The sequence below is a fragment of the Equus caballus genome, chromosome 13 (assembly GCF_041296265.1).
Source record: "Equus caballus isolate H_3958 breed thoroughbred chromosome 13, TB-T2T, whole genome shotgun sequence".
Lineage (NCBI taxonomy): Eukaryota > Metazoa > Chordata > Mammalia > Perissodactyla > Equidae > Equus > Equus caballus.
This window is the reverse complement of record NC_091696.1, coordinates 42,166,059-42,182,588: the sequence shown is the minus strand read 5'-3', so window position 1 is coordinate 42,182,588 and position 16,530 is coordinate 42,166,059. Positions and strand designations below refer to the sequence as shown.

General features: G+C 41.6%; 1 protein-coding gene across 24 annotated transcripts in view; it reads left to right on the top strand.

Moving 5' to 3' along the window:
- Positions 1-12,086, top strand: part of MRTFB (myocardin related transcription factor B) — a 258,616-nt gene extending 246,530 nt beyond the window's left edge. For all 24 annotated transcript variants that reach the window (XM_070230957.1, XM_070230963.1, XM_070230958.1 and 21 more), the window contains 2 exons: positions 3,876-3,936; positions 6,339-12,086. In XM_070230957.1, the coding sequence (XP_070087058.1) occupies positions 3,876-3,936; positions 6,339-6,874 (597 nt within the window). In that variant the 3' untranslated portion in view covers positions 6,875-12,086. The remainder of the gene's footprint in view (positions 1-3,875; positions 3,937-6,338) is intronic.
- Positions 12,087-16,530: the final 4,444 nt, after the last annotated feature.

Sequence of the window (16,530 nt, the reverse complement as noted above, 5' to 3'; positions counted from 1 at the left end):
AAAAACAAAAAATCTAAACTGAGATTGGAATTTCTGCCCAAGAAACATTTTGAAGGTCAAGTCCAACCAAGTTAAACATTTGCCTACTAAAACAAAAGAAACACTCCTCTGAAAAAAATAGCAGAATGCAGTCTCCATAACAGCCATTCATAACATGTAATATACAAAGAATCAGGAAAATGTGACCCTTTACTCAAGGGAAAAGAGCAGTCAGCTACAACCAGCCCCCAGCTGATCCAGATGTTAGAATTTGCAGATGGGGATTTTAAAACAACAATAATAACTATCCTCAATAATGTAAAAGAAAATATACTCCTATTGAATGAAAAATATAGGGAATGTAAGCAAATATAGAACTTTTTAAAAAATCAAATGGAAATTCTAGAACTAAAAAATATAATTTCTGAAATGAAAAAAATTATAGGTGATCTTAGCAGAATGGAGATGGCAGAGGTAAAAAAAAAAAAAAGTCAATGAACTTGAAGATAGATCAAAAGAACTTATCCAATCTGAATAACAGAGAAAAAAAGATTTTTAAAAAAGTGAACAGAGCCTCAGAGACCCGTTATTTAACATCAAACAATCTAACCTGGGTGTGATAGGAGTCCTTGAGGAGGAGACAGAGAATGAGGCAAGTAAAATATTTTAAGAAATAATGGCCAAATTTTTCACCAATATGCCGAAAGACAAGTTACAGCTTTGAGGTGTTTAATCAACACTGAGCCAGATAAATAGAAAGCCTAGTCATATCACAGTCAAGTTATTGAAAGCCAAGGTTAAAGCCAATCTTGAAAGCATCAAGAGAAAAGCAGTACAAGACATGCCAGGAGCAACTATTTGATTTACAGTCAGCTTTTCATCAGAAACTGTGGAAGCCACAAAAGAGGGGAAAAACATCTTTAAAGTTTGTAGAGGGAGGAGGAGATGGGAGGGAGGGACTGTCCCCCCAGAATTCTGTATCAAGTAAAAATATCCTTTAAGGGGGTGCTGGCCTGGTGGCATAGTGGTTAAGTTTGTGCACACTGCTTCGCTGGCCCAGGGTTTGCCAGTTTGGATCCCAGGTACAGACCTACACACCGCTCATCAAGCCATGCTGTGGTGGCGTCCCACATACAAAATAGAAGAAGATTGCCACAGATGCTAGCTCAGCGACAATCTTCCTCACCAAAAAAAAAAAATATATATATATATATATGTATCCTTTAAGAATGAAAGTGAATAGAGATCTATTTTCAGATCAGGAAAAAAAGATAATTCATCACCAGAAAACCTGTGCTATGAGAAATAACCTTGTCTTGATGGGTTTATAAAATATATAGATATAACACTTAAGGATAGAGGAAATAAATGGATCTATGTGTTCAAGGGTTTTATATTTTATATACAATGGTACAACATTAAGTAGACTATGAAAAATTAAGAATATGTATGTACACCAACAGTAACAACTTAAGAAGCATAGCTTTTTTTTCTCCTGAGGAAGAGTCACCCTGAGCTAACATCTGTTGCCAATCTTCCTCTTTTTGTATGTGAGCCGCAGCAACAGCATGACTGCTGACAGGCGATTGTTGTGGGTACGCACCCGGGAACCAAACCCAGGCTGCCGAAGCAGAGCACGCTGAACTTAACCATTAGGCCACTGGGGCTGGCCCAGAAGTATAGCTTTTAAAAAACAGAAGAATTAGGGCTGGCCCGGTGGCGCAGCATTTAAGTGCGCACGTTCCACTTTGGCGGCCCAGTGTTCACCGGTTCGGATCCAGGGTGTGGACACAGTATTGCTTGGCAAGCCATGCTATGGCAGGCGTCCCACACATAAAGTAGAGGAAGATGGGCATGGATGTTAGCTCAGGGACAGTCTTCCTCAGCAAAAATAGGAGAATTGGCAGCAGATATTAGCTCAAGGCTAATCTTCCTCAAAAAAAAAAAAGAAAAATTAAGTTAGAATTCCAAAAAGAAATTAATGTATGTTTTTAAAAGGACAAGAAAGGAGGAACAAAAAACAGATAGGACAAATAGGAACAATACAATGGTAAACCCAAACTTAACCATATCAATGATTACATAAAACACACTAGTGGAGTAAACAATACCATTAAAATGCAGAGATTATCAGAATGGATGGAAAGCCTGACCGAACTATATGAGTGTGGTGGTTTTAAGATTTGTCTGCATATTCTTTGACATTCCTCCCTGGGTTGGACTCAGTGACTTGCTTCCAGTGCACAGAATGGGCAGAAGTGATGGCGTGTGACCTCTGAAACAAGGTCTGTCAAAGGCATGCCCCTCCTGCCTTGCTCTCTCTTGTATTTCTGGCTCTGGGGAGAGCCAGCTGTCGTGCCACGTGGACAGGCCAGCAGCCCTCGGGAGAGGCCCATGTGGACAGGAACTGAGGCCTCCATCAACAACCAGCACCACCTTGCCAGTCAGCTAGTAAGCCACCTTTACAGGAACGTTCTCGAGCCAGGCCTTGAGATGGCTGTGACCTGGCCGACGTCTTGACTGCAGTCTTATGAAGACCCCAAGCTAGAACTACCCATCTAAACCATTCCTAAATTCCTGACCCACAGAAACTGAGAATAATTGTTTAGTTTTTTAAGCCACCAAATTTTTTGAAGTAATTTGTAATACAGCAATAGATAACTAATGTATGTATCTTCAAGAAGAATACTTTAAATACCAAGACATAGGTTGAGAGTAAATGGGTTGGAAAGATTTGCCATACAAACAGTAAGCATAAGAAGTCTAGAGTAGGCAAAAGATTTGAAGAGACATGTCACCAAAGAAGATAAAAAGATGGAAAATAGGCACATGAAAGGGTGCTCATTGTCATTAGGGAAATGCACATAAAACCACAATGCAATACCACTACACACCTATTAGATATCTAAAATTAAAATGACTGACTATACCCAGTGTTGAACGCAGAGCGACTGTAATCCCATCCATTGTTGGTGGAAATGTAAAGTGGTGTGATCACTTCGGAGAACGGCCATTTCTTTAAAAGTTAAACATATACCCACCCCATGATCCAGTCATTTCACTCCTCAGTATTTACCCAGGAGAAGAGAAAGCATACGTCTATACCAAGACTGGTACACAAATGTTCACAGCAACTTTATCTGTAATAGCCAAAAACTGGAAGGAAACAAACCAAACAAACTGGTGTTTCCATACAGTGGAATACCTCTCGGCAATACAAAGGAGTGAGCTATTCCTACGGCACACTCGGCAACGCGGGCAGACCTCAGTCACGCTGAGTGAGAGGGCTGCCTCCCCGCCCCCAAATAAGAGAGACGCACTGCACGGATCCATTCATATACAACTCTGGGAATGGAAACTAATCCACAGTGAAAGCGAGCAGACCGCGGGGGGCCTGGGATGAGGGAACTGCAGGAGCAATGGATGCGCTCATGATCTTGACTTTGCTGCTAGTTTTATAGCAGTATACATATGCCAAAACTTATCAAATTTTATACTTTATATAAGTGCAGTTTATTGTATGTCAAGTTACTCTCAATAAAGCTGAAAAAATATAGCATGGTCACCTTAATACACACTTTATATTTTTATCTAAACACAAATGAATAAAGACATTTTTAAAAGAAAGCATGAGAGGCCTCTCAAGGTGCCATCAGTGAGAATAATAAGGAAGGGTATAAGTCAGCTGAGCTGGGCGTTAGCCCCATTCTTGCTGCCAGCTAACTAGCTGTGACACTTTGGGTAAATGGCTTAACTTCTCAGGTGGCCTCAGTGTTTTCAGAATTATCCAATGACAAATTAGAACTCTGTTCTGTAAGGTCCCTTAGTGCTCCCAATTGAATAATGCTTCCGGGTGTGTAAGCGAGAAAGCTAATTTCTCTTCTCCTCTGTTGTAGATTTCCAGCGCACACAGTCAGCAGATGGACGACCTCTTTGATATCCTCATTAAGAGTGGAGGTAGGTCAAAGTCCTATCAGACCCCCAGCCACTTAGCACGAGTTTAGGAAAGCTCCTTAGAGCTCCCGGCACACCTTTGGGTAGTGAGAAACATACTCTTCTCAGTCTAACTGAATTTACTGTTTGAAAATCTGTTCAATTTAGGCCATTAAAACAACTTACTGCTACATGGAGGAAAAGCCATTGTTGCAGCTTAAAATAGTAAGATATGTATACCTGCTGAAAAAGACAGACCATCTCAAAATAGCCAAGTAGAATTAGATTTAAATTCCACATTGAAAAACTTCAAAACTTGTTCCATGTGTATCAGTCATTGTGATGGGATAAAAACATTCCAGTTCATGCCCTGATTTTGTAACGACTAAGTAACCTAGCCTGGGCTCTAATTATTAATATTCAAAGGCAATTCTAAAGCACCTTCTACATATGAAAACCTTACAGTGTATCACCTTAAAATGGGATATAAACCACAAAAAAAAACAAGGATATCTCTGCCTCAGCTTACATATCTTTAAAAATACATATAAAGTCAGTATTTCAGAAATTCAAATGCTATTTTGGAATATTTTAAAGTATTCTAAGATTTCCCAGATGAAAGTTTTATTCAACAGATTTTTAAATAGGGATCAGAATTTCTCCATTCATACCAGGTACTATTGGATTTTGAGGTTAATGATCTTGTCATAATGTTTAGATAACATAGAAAATTCTTGATATTTGACTGCAGATCTACATGTGCAAATAGCATTATTTTGCTAAGAACTATATTGGCCTTGCAAAATAATTTAAACTCATATCGAAACTATGGGAATTAAAGAAATAGACATTCATGCCCTGAATTTAGGATAGAAAAACCAAAATGCTTTTTAAAGACTTTTTTAAATGATTAAAAAACAATAATTTTTACAGCCTAAACTTGGAAATTAAAATGTGACAGTCATCAAACAATTGAGTTATTTTCTAAAAGGAATGATTTTTTTATGGCAAAGTATCGAATGAGTATATTATTTCATCTTATTGTATCCTAATACCAGTAATAATGAAAACAGAGGTTTAAATAGTTGATTATAAGACTACTTACTTAGATTTCACTTTCAGTTTTCAAAACAATTCTAGAGATGACTACAGATAATGAAAAGTGACTTAAACTGTCCTAAAAACACACAGGTGACAGTTCACATATAGGATTCAAATCGTAAGTTCTTTCTCTCACCTGTTTACACATTCTCGTCATTGAGTTGTAAGAGCTATCATTAAATTCCATTTTCTTAGTGTATCCGCAAATAAATTAAACCAATGAGATACTCATGAGAGTTAAAAAGATACTTTATTCAAATATATGTGGCTAAGTGAACACTGGTATATATAGTACCTGGTCCATTAACTTGCTACTTAATCTGGTAAGAAATAACACATAATTCGTGCTTATTAAGACATTTACCAAGTCCTCAAGTTTTATATAAACTCAAAAACCAAGACGAAAAAGAAAAATATGGTGATCCAACCTCATCTTAATTAAGACGGTCGAAGGAGCCACGTGTTAGCTGTAATTCACAAATGACATAAAATGGCATTGTATCTTTCCAGAACTTTATACAAAATGTATACAGCCAAATTGGGCACACAGTTCAACTATAATGATAAAAAAAGAAAAAATATAATTAGATCTGGGGCCGGCTCCATGGCTGAGTGGTTAAGTTAACATGCTCCATTTCGGTGGCCCAGGGTTTCACCGGTTCGGATCCTGGGCACAGACATGGCACCACTCATCAGGCCATGCTGAGGCGGTGTCCCACATGCCACAACTAGAAGGACTCACAAATAAAATATACAACTATGTACTGGGGGGCTTTGGGGTGAAGAAGAAGAAAAAAAAAAGAAGATTGGCAATAGATGGTAGCTCAAGGCCAATCTTAATATTATGAAAGACCTAATATATATATTTTTTAAGGATGTACTTCATGTCTGCACAAACTCAGGGTACACATTTTGACATTCACTTCAGAGGCGACATGCTGCTGTGATAGCAGATTTACCGTATAGGATTAGATATGAGCCCTATCTTAAGCCTAAAGTGACTAAGGATAAAGACCCAAAGATCAAATAATCTAAAACTGTGACTCCTACCTCGTGGGATATAGCTGCTTTTAATGCTTACTCTTACTAAAAAGAATTGAAAGCATATCAGAATGTTATAAACTTAAATGTTTATCTATTTAATTAAAACGATCTATCATCCTAAAGGTTATCAAGGATTATACCTGACCACTAGCATCTCTTCCTACCTCTAAGATAGACTGTCTACAAGTCATCACAAAATAGCGAAATAATTGTCCTCATAATTAACACAAGTTTCTAAGTAGTAGTAAATCTTTACTAATTACTTCAATTATTTTGCACAGAGATTTCCCTCCCTATAAAAGAAGAGCCTTCTCCTATTTCCAAAATGAGACCAGTGACAGCCAGCATCACCACAATGCCAGTCAACACAGTGGTGTCCCGGCCACCCCCCCAAGTCCAAATGGCACCACCCATATCCTTAGAACCTATGAGCAGTTTATCTGCCAGCTTAGAGAACCAACTAGAAGCTTTCTTGGATGGAACTTTACCCTCAGCCAATGAAATTGCTCCACTACAAAGCAGCAGTGAAGATAGAGAGCCCTTCTCTCTGATTGAGGATCTCCAGAACGATCTGCTGAGCCACGCAAGTGTGCTGGACCATTCTCACTCACCCATGGAAACTTCCGAGGCCCAGTTTGCTGCAAGTACTCCCTGCCTGTCACTTGACCTTTCTGACTCAAACTTGGACAACATGGAGTGGTTAGACATTACCATGCCTAACTCGTCGTCAGGACTCACTCCTCTCGGCGCCACTGCTCCAAGTATGTTCTCTGCCGACTTTCTAGACCCACAAGACCTACCACTGCCGTGGGACTAACATCACGCATTTCTCGTCTGAGAGTTCATGAGGTTTAAGAAGATGAAGATGATTCTAAAAGGTCAGTTTTTAGGGACAGATCCATAGTTGCATCATTGCAATTAAAATATGTTGTCACGGAAAGAATGGATGGACAGTCATAGCCTGGAAACCAAGTTTGAAAACATTTCACTGCATCCAGCAGTGAATGTCTACAATTCAGTATAGCACAGGGCCTTCTGAAAAATCTCTAGTCAGAGAAGACTCATCTGTTTCTCCAGACTTTGGTAAAGAATGACAAGTACCTTTAGATAAAAACATAAAGAAGAGTAGTGTGTGCAGGATAGCAATGTGAGGGTTCTCTGGTAATCAGCTGCATTTAAACCATCATGGTCACTTTAGACCTAGCATAAAAGAATGCCAGTGTGAGGGAGGTGAGAGGTCACTGCATGTGGTGTTTCCTAGACATGGTCTGAGCCTGGCCCAAGGTGCAGCAGGGGTCAGAGGCAGTGGAGAGCGCCAGCTGGCTCAGTGACAGCTTCCAGCTGAAGACTTTGGTTCCATTCAGAAACTAATGTAATTTTTTTGTGTTGTAGTTTATTTTGTGATTTTTGGAATCTTACTTTAGATTTCCAAATTTAAATTTAAATGGAAGGTCTTTCACCATAACCAGACAATGTCTACAAAATTCTGTCATAAACAATCCACTGTGAAAAGTCCAGGTATACTGATAACACTGAGAATTCTCCGAGCAGCCCTCTGGGTTGGTTAGAGCGATTTGTAATGTGTATATTAGACGTGTGTGTGTGTGTGTGCACTCTGACAGTGTGTTTTGTGCAGCCTACACTGGGGCAAGGCGTTGGGCATCCAGTGGTCCTGTTAATAACTCGAATATTTCTTGAGCACTTGAGCCACATGTATTTCCATGTTTAAAGAATTGCTGACTGACTTTCAGGTAACCAGACCCATCTCACAGAACCAAGAAAAGGCTTTAGCGTAAAATATCTTTCTGAGCTGGTGAGTTGCAAAGAGAAGGCAAAAGAGAAGTCTGTCATCAACCCAGGATGTTCCCATGTGGTTCCAGGTTAGACCGTGTCGCCAGGTTGGCCGCTGATCCCAGCTCTGGCTGTCCTCTTCTCTGTTGCTTATCCCTGGTTATTGCTTTACAGGCTTGTAACTGGATATCATACCTGAGCTCTCACTATATTATCAAGCCGAAGATTGAAAAACTGGAGGTTTTATTAGTAATTTTTTGTATAGAAGAAAAGTTGTCACATATTTGTTGAGTAGTTTAAGAATTTTCTAAATGCCAACTATGACAGGATTTCCAAAATTACTTCAAGCTAGTTATTTAAGTATATGACAAAATGTAAATAACTGAAAAAAAACCTGAAGTCTACCAAAAAGCATGGAGGTTTTTATTCGATAATATCATGCTCTCCACCTCACCTTGTGTAAACCCTAGGGCCAGGTTAACTTCTCGGGGTCATTAAATGGTGACTGTTCCCACAGTGACATGCAGGAGGCAACCTGACCCATTATCTGGGAAGACTTTACGCGTCATTCTGTGTGTGTGTGTTTTGCCTCAGAGCTGATCTCATTTCAGATTTGTATTTCGGTTTGTAAATTTTACAACATGTCAGAAAAGTCCATTTTCCCAGCATTCAGTCACCTCGAACACTGGAGCCCTCTGTGCGCTGGCACTTCCCAACGTGAACGAGCTCCTGGATGGTTCAGGGCACAGGCGGGCGTGCTCAGTGAGGTCTGTAGTGAGTAGCTGAAGTGTTTAGAAGTTGGTGATCCCACAGAAACTCTCTCTTACCCAGTACGCTGCCATCTGACCAGGCCCAGCAGAGGGCTTGCCTTCTGGGCCGTGATGCGCATCCTTGAGTCGGTTCCTTTCAGACCGCCTGTCTCCTGCTGGGCTATTTACTTGGGAAGGTGCTTTCCATAGGGAGGGTCCTGGCCAGGGGTCTTTGTCTGGGGCGTGTCTGGTCCATGCGTAGACTCTGAGCGTCATCTGCATTCAGATTTGAGTGGCTTATTGCATCAGCGCTGCCTGTCAGTGGGACTGTAGGAGGCAACTCAGCAGCTAGTGCTGTTGACTCTTGTCGTATAACTTTCTATCTCCATCCTCCTGAGTTGTGTACATAGATGGTTTTCTAGCCCTCAACTCCCTTATTGCTTTTTTAAAATAGGGTTTGAAACATGCCACAGGAAGGTTGCTCTCCAAAAATACACACTGCCATGCAAAGAATGCCATCTCATTAGCCTGCTCTCTTGTGACTATGACTTGCTCAAGTGCTCGCTTCACGTATGTGTTCAAACCTTTTTGTACCAGCATTTCCTTTAAAAGGAAGGCATGGAGTTGCTAGTTATTAACTCTACCAGCCACCCACTCACACCATTCCGCTGGGCCCTCCTGTCCCGGCTTGAGCAGCAAGCCGGGCATCTGACATCGATGCTGCTCTCCAGGGTCCCAGCTACATGTTCCAGGTTAGAGTGAGAACACAGACTGTGTGCGGCATGTGACGTGACCAAAGATGACCCTCTTGTAATCAAGGCCCCTCTGACCTAACTCGGTGTCCATAATGGTAAGTGCAAAGGCAAGGGGGTGTGTTTACTAAGAGGACTGTGTTTATCGTTTGAGGTAAGTTTCACAGCCCTGAAAGCACAGGTCAGATGAGCCGGGTGGATTTTCGGCATGCACGTGTGTAGTTTAGAAGGGGTGCTGTCGTGGTCCATCACCTTGCAGAATATCATATTGCCAAGAAAACAACTAACTCCTAGAAACACACTCTCTCACATCCAGTCTTATTTCCTCAAATATTCCTGAAACACAGTAGTATCAAGCTGACCTTTCTAGTATCTACAGGTATCAGGTCAGGTCATGGGTGGGTGAATAGAAAGTTATCCCAAAGCTTCTACACAGTCTCTGGGAGTCTGGGGGGTGGTCATCTTGTACATTTCAGCCAGGCCTGTGCTAGGAAGCCTCTTAGGACAGCGTTCGTGGTTCACGTGCTTGTGTTTTTCCTGAAATGTGCAATCTACTGTATAGCATTTGCCACATATTTGTATATAGATGTATTCTGAATTTGTGGAATTTCTTGCTTAGATACTATTTGTGTTTGTTTTATATGAATATTTTTATAATACTGAAGAGAGCTTATTTAAATTCCCTTTGTAAAGTCTGCACCGTTCTGCGATCCGTGTAGCTGGCGCTTCCGTGAGTGCAGCTTAAGACAGTGGCAGAGGCAGGCTGGCATTGCTTCCTGGCTGCCGCCTGTTGCAGGCAAAGTCACGGGAATCAGATAGGCCACTGAGCCGTGCAGTCAGCGGACACTGAGTGCTGCAGCAGGAGCGTGGTACCCATTTTGTCACCAAAGCTGACTCAGGCTTCCTCTCCCCTCAACCCCAGATCATTCCAGGCCACATAGGAGTCCCTTCGGAATTCCCAGGCTGAATCCAGCTGACGAAACAGCTGTCCCTGCAAGTGAGGGGACAGTCCCTCTCCTGTCCGCAAACAGACTTGGCCCTAGGGAAGTGCTCAAGCACTTGGCAGGGTCCCTACACAGCCTCACCTGTGTCGTGGGCCCCCCGAGTGGCTAGCCTCACCAGAGCCCCTGCTGTCAGGCAGGTGGGGAGGGTGTGGGCCGCTGAGGGCTTTTTAGAGAACTTTAGAGAGAACAGCTTTTCACTGTCCACCAGCAGAGCAACAAAGGTCCATTTACCAAACTCACAAATACCCTCCATCCCTCACCACTAACACGAATCCTGACTACTGCCAGCGGAGCCGAATACCCAACTGTCCCTGCCCCGGAGGCCACACATAGCCCAGGTCATCAGAACGGGAACTGGAAGGTCAGGGTCACCGAGGAGCCCGCTTACCAGTGAGGAGTGTGTCTTTGGAGAGCAGCCTGACTGCGTTTCAGTCAAAACTGGAAAATAACAACATTTAGTAATTCTTTCTCCTGGTCCAAACCTTCAGTAACTTGTTCATGCAACAATCTGTCCTGGCTGCATTTTCCTCTGTGAAGTGACTGCGTGGTAATAAGCAGGTCAGTGTTTTCCACGTACACCTTTTCTTGAAGCATTTGAGGAAATGCATCATTGCAAAGGGTTTCTACCTGACACCTTTGATTTGAGGCCTGTAATTCAAAAAGCTGCACATGTTTACAAAAGAGCTCTTACCCTCCACGTAAATACATTGCTCTGTGAATCATTATTGGAAAATGTCACCGTTTTGTGACAACAGGATGGCAATCTCAGATCTACAAGGTGCTGTCTGGAATCAAATAAAATGTCATTGGTGATATCCACACAGGTGTCGTGTTTAACAGAGCTTTGTGCCAACTACTAAGACAAAGCTTTAACCAAGTTCATAGAAGCACCGAGACTCATAACAATTACCTCTCTACGTTATGCTGTAAGGAAACCTGCTAATTGGTAGGAGGAGGAAGCAGTTAGAAGAGGGTTTAGTATCTACCAAAAGTACTTAACCTCAAGTAACCAATAGTAACACGAACTCGCTTTAAAGGAACCAAAGGCACTGCCAAGTATTTGCCAAAAGGAGGCACTTTTTATTTAAAATTTGAGACTAAAGAGATCTCAAAAATCAGTCCCAAAAAGGTATTATCCATTTAAGGTTATAATTTTCACAAAGATGTAGATATTTCTCTTGTTTTCATGTAAAATAGTATAGATTCGTTTTGTTGGCTTAAGAATAAAACATATTTAGTAGTACTACGAAGTTTTCTCCTTTCTGCGTATAAATTAGTTTTCTTTTCTTGCTTGCAATAGAAATGCAACGCGATAGGTGTTTCTCTTCTTATTTTCATTGTCACATTATGTCTTAGCATCTCACTTTATGAAAAAAAGGAGAAAGATACCAATCTACAGAGCCCTGCCTAGTAAAGCACTAGTTTAATAAACAAAAAATTATGGCAATCGGGGGTCCATTCATGTATTGCCTTTATGTTGTTTTTTAAAAGAAAAACCATGATGCCTTTGTATTTGCTGTTTGCACCCCTGAAATCAATTCCATATCATGTTTGAATGCCATACATTTTGCACATGTACTGTACATAGGTGATGCATACTGTATTTTTATATGTGTGCACCTTTATCATCAGATCTTTTGTACATAGTGGCAGTATTGTAGCTGATCGGGAAATGTTTGATATCTCAGCAATTTTGCATTTTTGTGTCTCAAATAAAAAACCGTTTTGATGTACTATGATTCTTGCTATGCAGAGAAAAGACCCCACCCTGTGGGTCGGGAGAGCTACTGCAGCCCGGGGCTGGGGGCGGATCTGGGAGGACACACCACCCGTAGGCCACACCTCACAGCGCACAGAACACGGGACCGCGAGCCCCCTCCCCCAGGTCCAGGACCACGGGAGACAGGATAGAAACAGGTACTGGCTGAACTTGAACATGACAAGATTTACACCCAAGTCCTGTTCCTTCTCCCACAGTCATAAGGAAACCGTGAGTGAAAGACATGATAAAGTATGTAGTTCCCCCAGGGGGTTGATATCTACATACACGCATGGGGACAACTGGCGCATGCTTCGATGGCAGTAAATGCACCGCCAACGGAATTCCTGAAACACCCAGACAATCCTTCAGTGTAGCCAAGTTGCAAAAGCAACTATTTATATGAGGCATTTTTATAGATCATACAGAATGGTCTTTAGCATTCAGTATTCCTTTAGTAAGATGGCATTTAATTTTCAACCCAAAAGCCCATTGTTAAAATAAGAGCTTTGAGCAGGAGAATGTTCTATTTTCCTCCTTTCTTTGATGAAGTAAAGTGGTAATGAGTAAAGTTGAGTGACAACCCTGACTTTCATACCAACATCTGGTTACGAAAATGGGCATTGTATCAATCACAGAAAGAGAGAAAAGAAAGATCACTGATGACCTAAATACAACAACACGGTCATCATCCGTGACATAAGGGGCCAGGAGAGCAGCCTCCACAGACCATAAGTGGACGGTCCTTCCAAGGGGCTAAGACCTTTGTGACACCACACGCTACCAGCCAAGATCCGGCCCTCGGGGAGAGGGAACATGGACATTAACTACTCTTGGGAGAGAAAGTGCGGTCAGAGGGCACAGAGTGCCCCAGGCATTCTAAGGAGCGAGCAGGGGATGGCTGGGAGCTTGAGGGAAGGTGCAAAGAAGAGATGGTGTTTGGACATGGCAAGCGAGAAAACTGCTTGGGCAAGGTCAGAGTTCACAAGAGACTTTGGTTGAGGCCCTGCTGCGTGCCAGGCTGTGGGCTAGATGCTGGAGTTTAGCTGTGGGACAGAATCCAGGCAGGACGTGCTGAGGACGTCTGGAAAGGCAGGAGACAGCGGGGCATTAAAGATCCCAGTCCTCGAAGGGTTTAAGAATCTTCGGTAGATAATTGTTGTCTTTGGGTAATACAGGGCCTTCCAAAAGTTATTCAGACGTGCAACACATCACCATTTAGCATCTTTATAATCCTCTACAGCACATTTGCTGTAGAACTGAGGTGAATGCTAAAGCGTTCGTAAATGCAGATGCACCCACACACAGTGATGGCTGGAAACGAATGCCAGCTAGTCCACATTACCGTGAAACACCAGCATTGAGCCCAGAGAAGACCAACTTCAGGACAGACGTAAACTACATGTCACCAACAGTTTTATGTGCCCCATAATCCTCCTGAGGATTTCTCAAGTCAACTAATGACCATTCCTTCACCCCTCCTTCCGCAAATAGCTTCATTTCTGATAGATAGTCACTTTCTGAAAGAAACTTCATCTTGACATCTGGGCTATCTTTTCTGCTAATGTATGTGACGTTTTAAAAATAAAGCCCACATTTTATAATTAGACAAAAAACACGGTCACTTATCAACTGTTTGAATGCCCCTCTTGGATATGATTGTGTGACACATCATTCCAGGAGGAAACCACTGACGATGGCCCTTCGTGTGGTAACTCCACTGTGCTCACCCCCACTATGCTGCATGGCCAGGACACTCAAACAGGAAACTCAAACCCAAAGGAGGTGTTGTCCCGTCCAAAGCTGAAGTCTGATTGATGGTGACGGGGGGGCTTTTATTCAGGTGGATAGTTAAGAATTTAAAGTGTTTCCATCAAAGACTCAAATAGAGGCCTTCGAGAGCTTTCTTTGCTGTGTTTTCTCACCCACAGCTGGATGGAGTCCAAAGCAAAATGGCACCAAAGCTGTCTGCACATGAAGGTCTCAAGACACAGAGTAAAGTTAGAGTGGTTTTGTCACAATACTTTGAGCACAAGAAAAGGTCTGCAAATCTGTTTAAACAAGTAGCCTTATTTTCTTTACTTAAATTATGTCTGTTAGGCAACTTGCAAAGTTGACCAGGACATCACATTCACTAGACATATAGAACCTACAACAGGGAGACCAAAAAACGGGCTACGACCAAATGCACTCACCTTTCCCCTCGCTCCTGGTTCACAGCGTCGAGGAACGGGAATGCAACTGGAGACGAGATGACAGTAAGAGCAGTATTACCTGCTGCCAGATGCCAGGCCCTGTGCCAACCACTTTCCATGCATAACCTCATCTAACCATCCGTCTATGAGCTAGGAATGCTTACCATCCCCATTTTACAGATGTGGCAACTACAGACAGAGAGGGGAAATGACTTGCTCGAAATCACAAAGGAAGCAGAGGTGGATTTCAAACCAAGCTTCTGACACCCCAGAATCCACACCATGTCTGCAGACTCAGTACATATAACTGTCCATCTCTGTTCGGACACATTCCAAATCCATGTGATTATAGCTGACTTTATTCACGTTAATCGTGAGATTCACTCCAACTGGTTTCTCTCGAGTCTCCTCAATGTCACACACTTTACAAAGTAACTACTCATAAAGACGGTTAATGGCATCCACTGTACGGCTTTTACTAGGTGACCTCCAACCAGAATTGTGGTTGCAAGACCAGGGCATCTTAAATGAACCCCAGTGACTAGGCCACACCCAATGACTCATTATGAAACACTGCCTATCTAGGCTGGGGCTTCCGTAGCCACTTGAGCACATCCAAAGCCCAAGAGTTATTGAACGATTCTACAATGTCGAGTAAAGTTGAAGGTACAAACCCTGTGACTCAGCAACTCAACTTTTTGGGTGAACCTCCTTGAGAAACACCAATCTACACAGGCAGTTACATGCAAGAATTAACACTAAGGCATTATTTACAAAGCAAACACTGAAAACAACCTGTGTGCCTTTCATTTGGAGAATGTTTAAAGATAGCAATTTACATAAATGAGCTAAATCTAATGTGTCGATGTGAAAGAACCTCAAAATAAAGTGCTGAGGGGAAGAACAGTGTCGAATGAAGCCTACATAATTCAAGTAACACTTTAAAACAATAATGCTGTGTATTTTTCTGTATATAAAGATATAAAAACATGGGTGGTAAGGACTCACGTCAATATCAAGATTCAAGATACTTCTGGAAAGAAAAGTAATTAAGAAAAGAAAGAAAACTAAGAAAAAAAGGACTGTGGAGGGTGTAGAGTTCAATTAATACTGAATATTCCTTTCATTTCTCCTTCTATATTTTATTTATTTAATAATTCTATATCCATCTGGCAAAATATTAAATTTGTTTACTGGCAATTGATTTCTTTATCCTCCCTCATTCTTTTCTGTAAGTTGGAAATATATTATGTAAAAAAAAGATTCATTTAAAAATAAAAAGAGGGCCCGGCCCCGTGGCCGAGTGGTTAAGTTCGCGCGCTCTGCTTCGGTGGCCCAGGGTTTCACCAGTTCGGATCCTGGGTGCGGACATGGCAACGCTCATCAGGCCACGCTGAGGCAGCGTCCCACATGCCACAACTAGAAGGACCACAACTAAAATATACAACTATGTACTGGGGGGATTTGGGGAGAAAAAGCAATAAAAAAATAAATAAAATTTTAAAAATAAAAAAAAAAGAATTACAAGGGAATACCATAAAGAACTGCATGCCAATAAATTAGTTAAGTTAGATTAAATAGACAAATTCCTAGAAAGACACAAACTACAAAAAATTGACTCAAGAAGAAATCGAAAATATAACTAGAAACTGAATTAATAATTTAAAGAACTACCAACAAAGAAGAGCCCAGTCCCAGACGGCTTCACTAGCAAATTCTACCAAACATTTAAAAAAGAATTAATGCCAATTTTTCACTAACTCTTTGAAAAAATAGAATAGGAGAGAACACTGTCCAACTCATCTCACTAGGCTAGTATTATCCTGATATCAACACAGACAAAGATAATTGCAAGAAAAAAAAAAAAACAGACCATGGGGCCAGCACAGTGGCACAGCAGTTAAGTTTGCACACTCTGCTTCAGCGGCCCAGGGTTTGCCAGTTCAGATCCCAGACACAGACCTACACACCACTTGTCAAGCCATGCTGTGGTGGGCGTTGCACATATAAAATAGAGGAAGATGGGCACATATGTTTGCTCAGGGCCAGTCTTCCTCAGCAAAAAGAGGAGGATTGGCAGTAGTTAGCTTAGGACTAATCTTCCTCAAAAAAAAAAAAAAAAAAAAACCAGACCAAAATCCTAGATAAAATTCTATCAAACCAAATCCAGCAACACATAAAAAGTATAAACACCATAACTAAGTGGAGTTTATCCCAGGAATG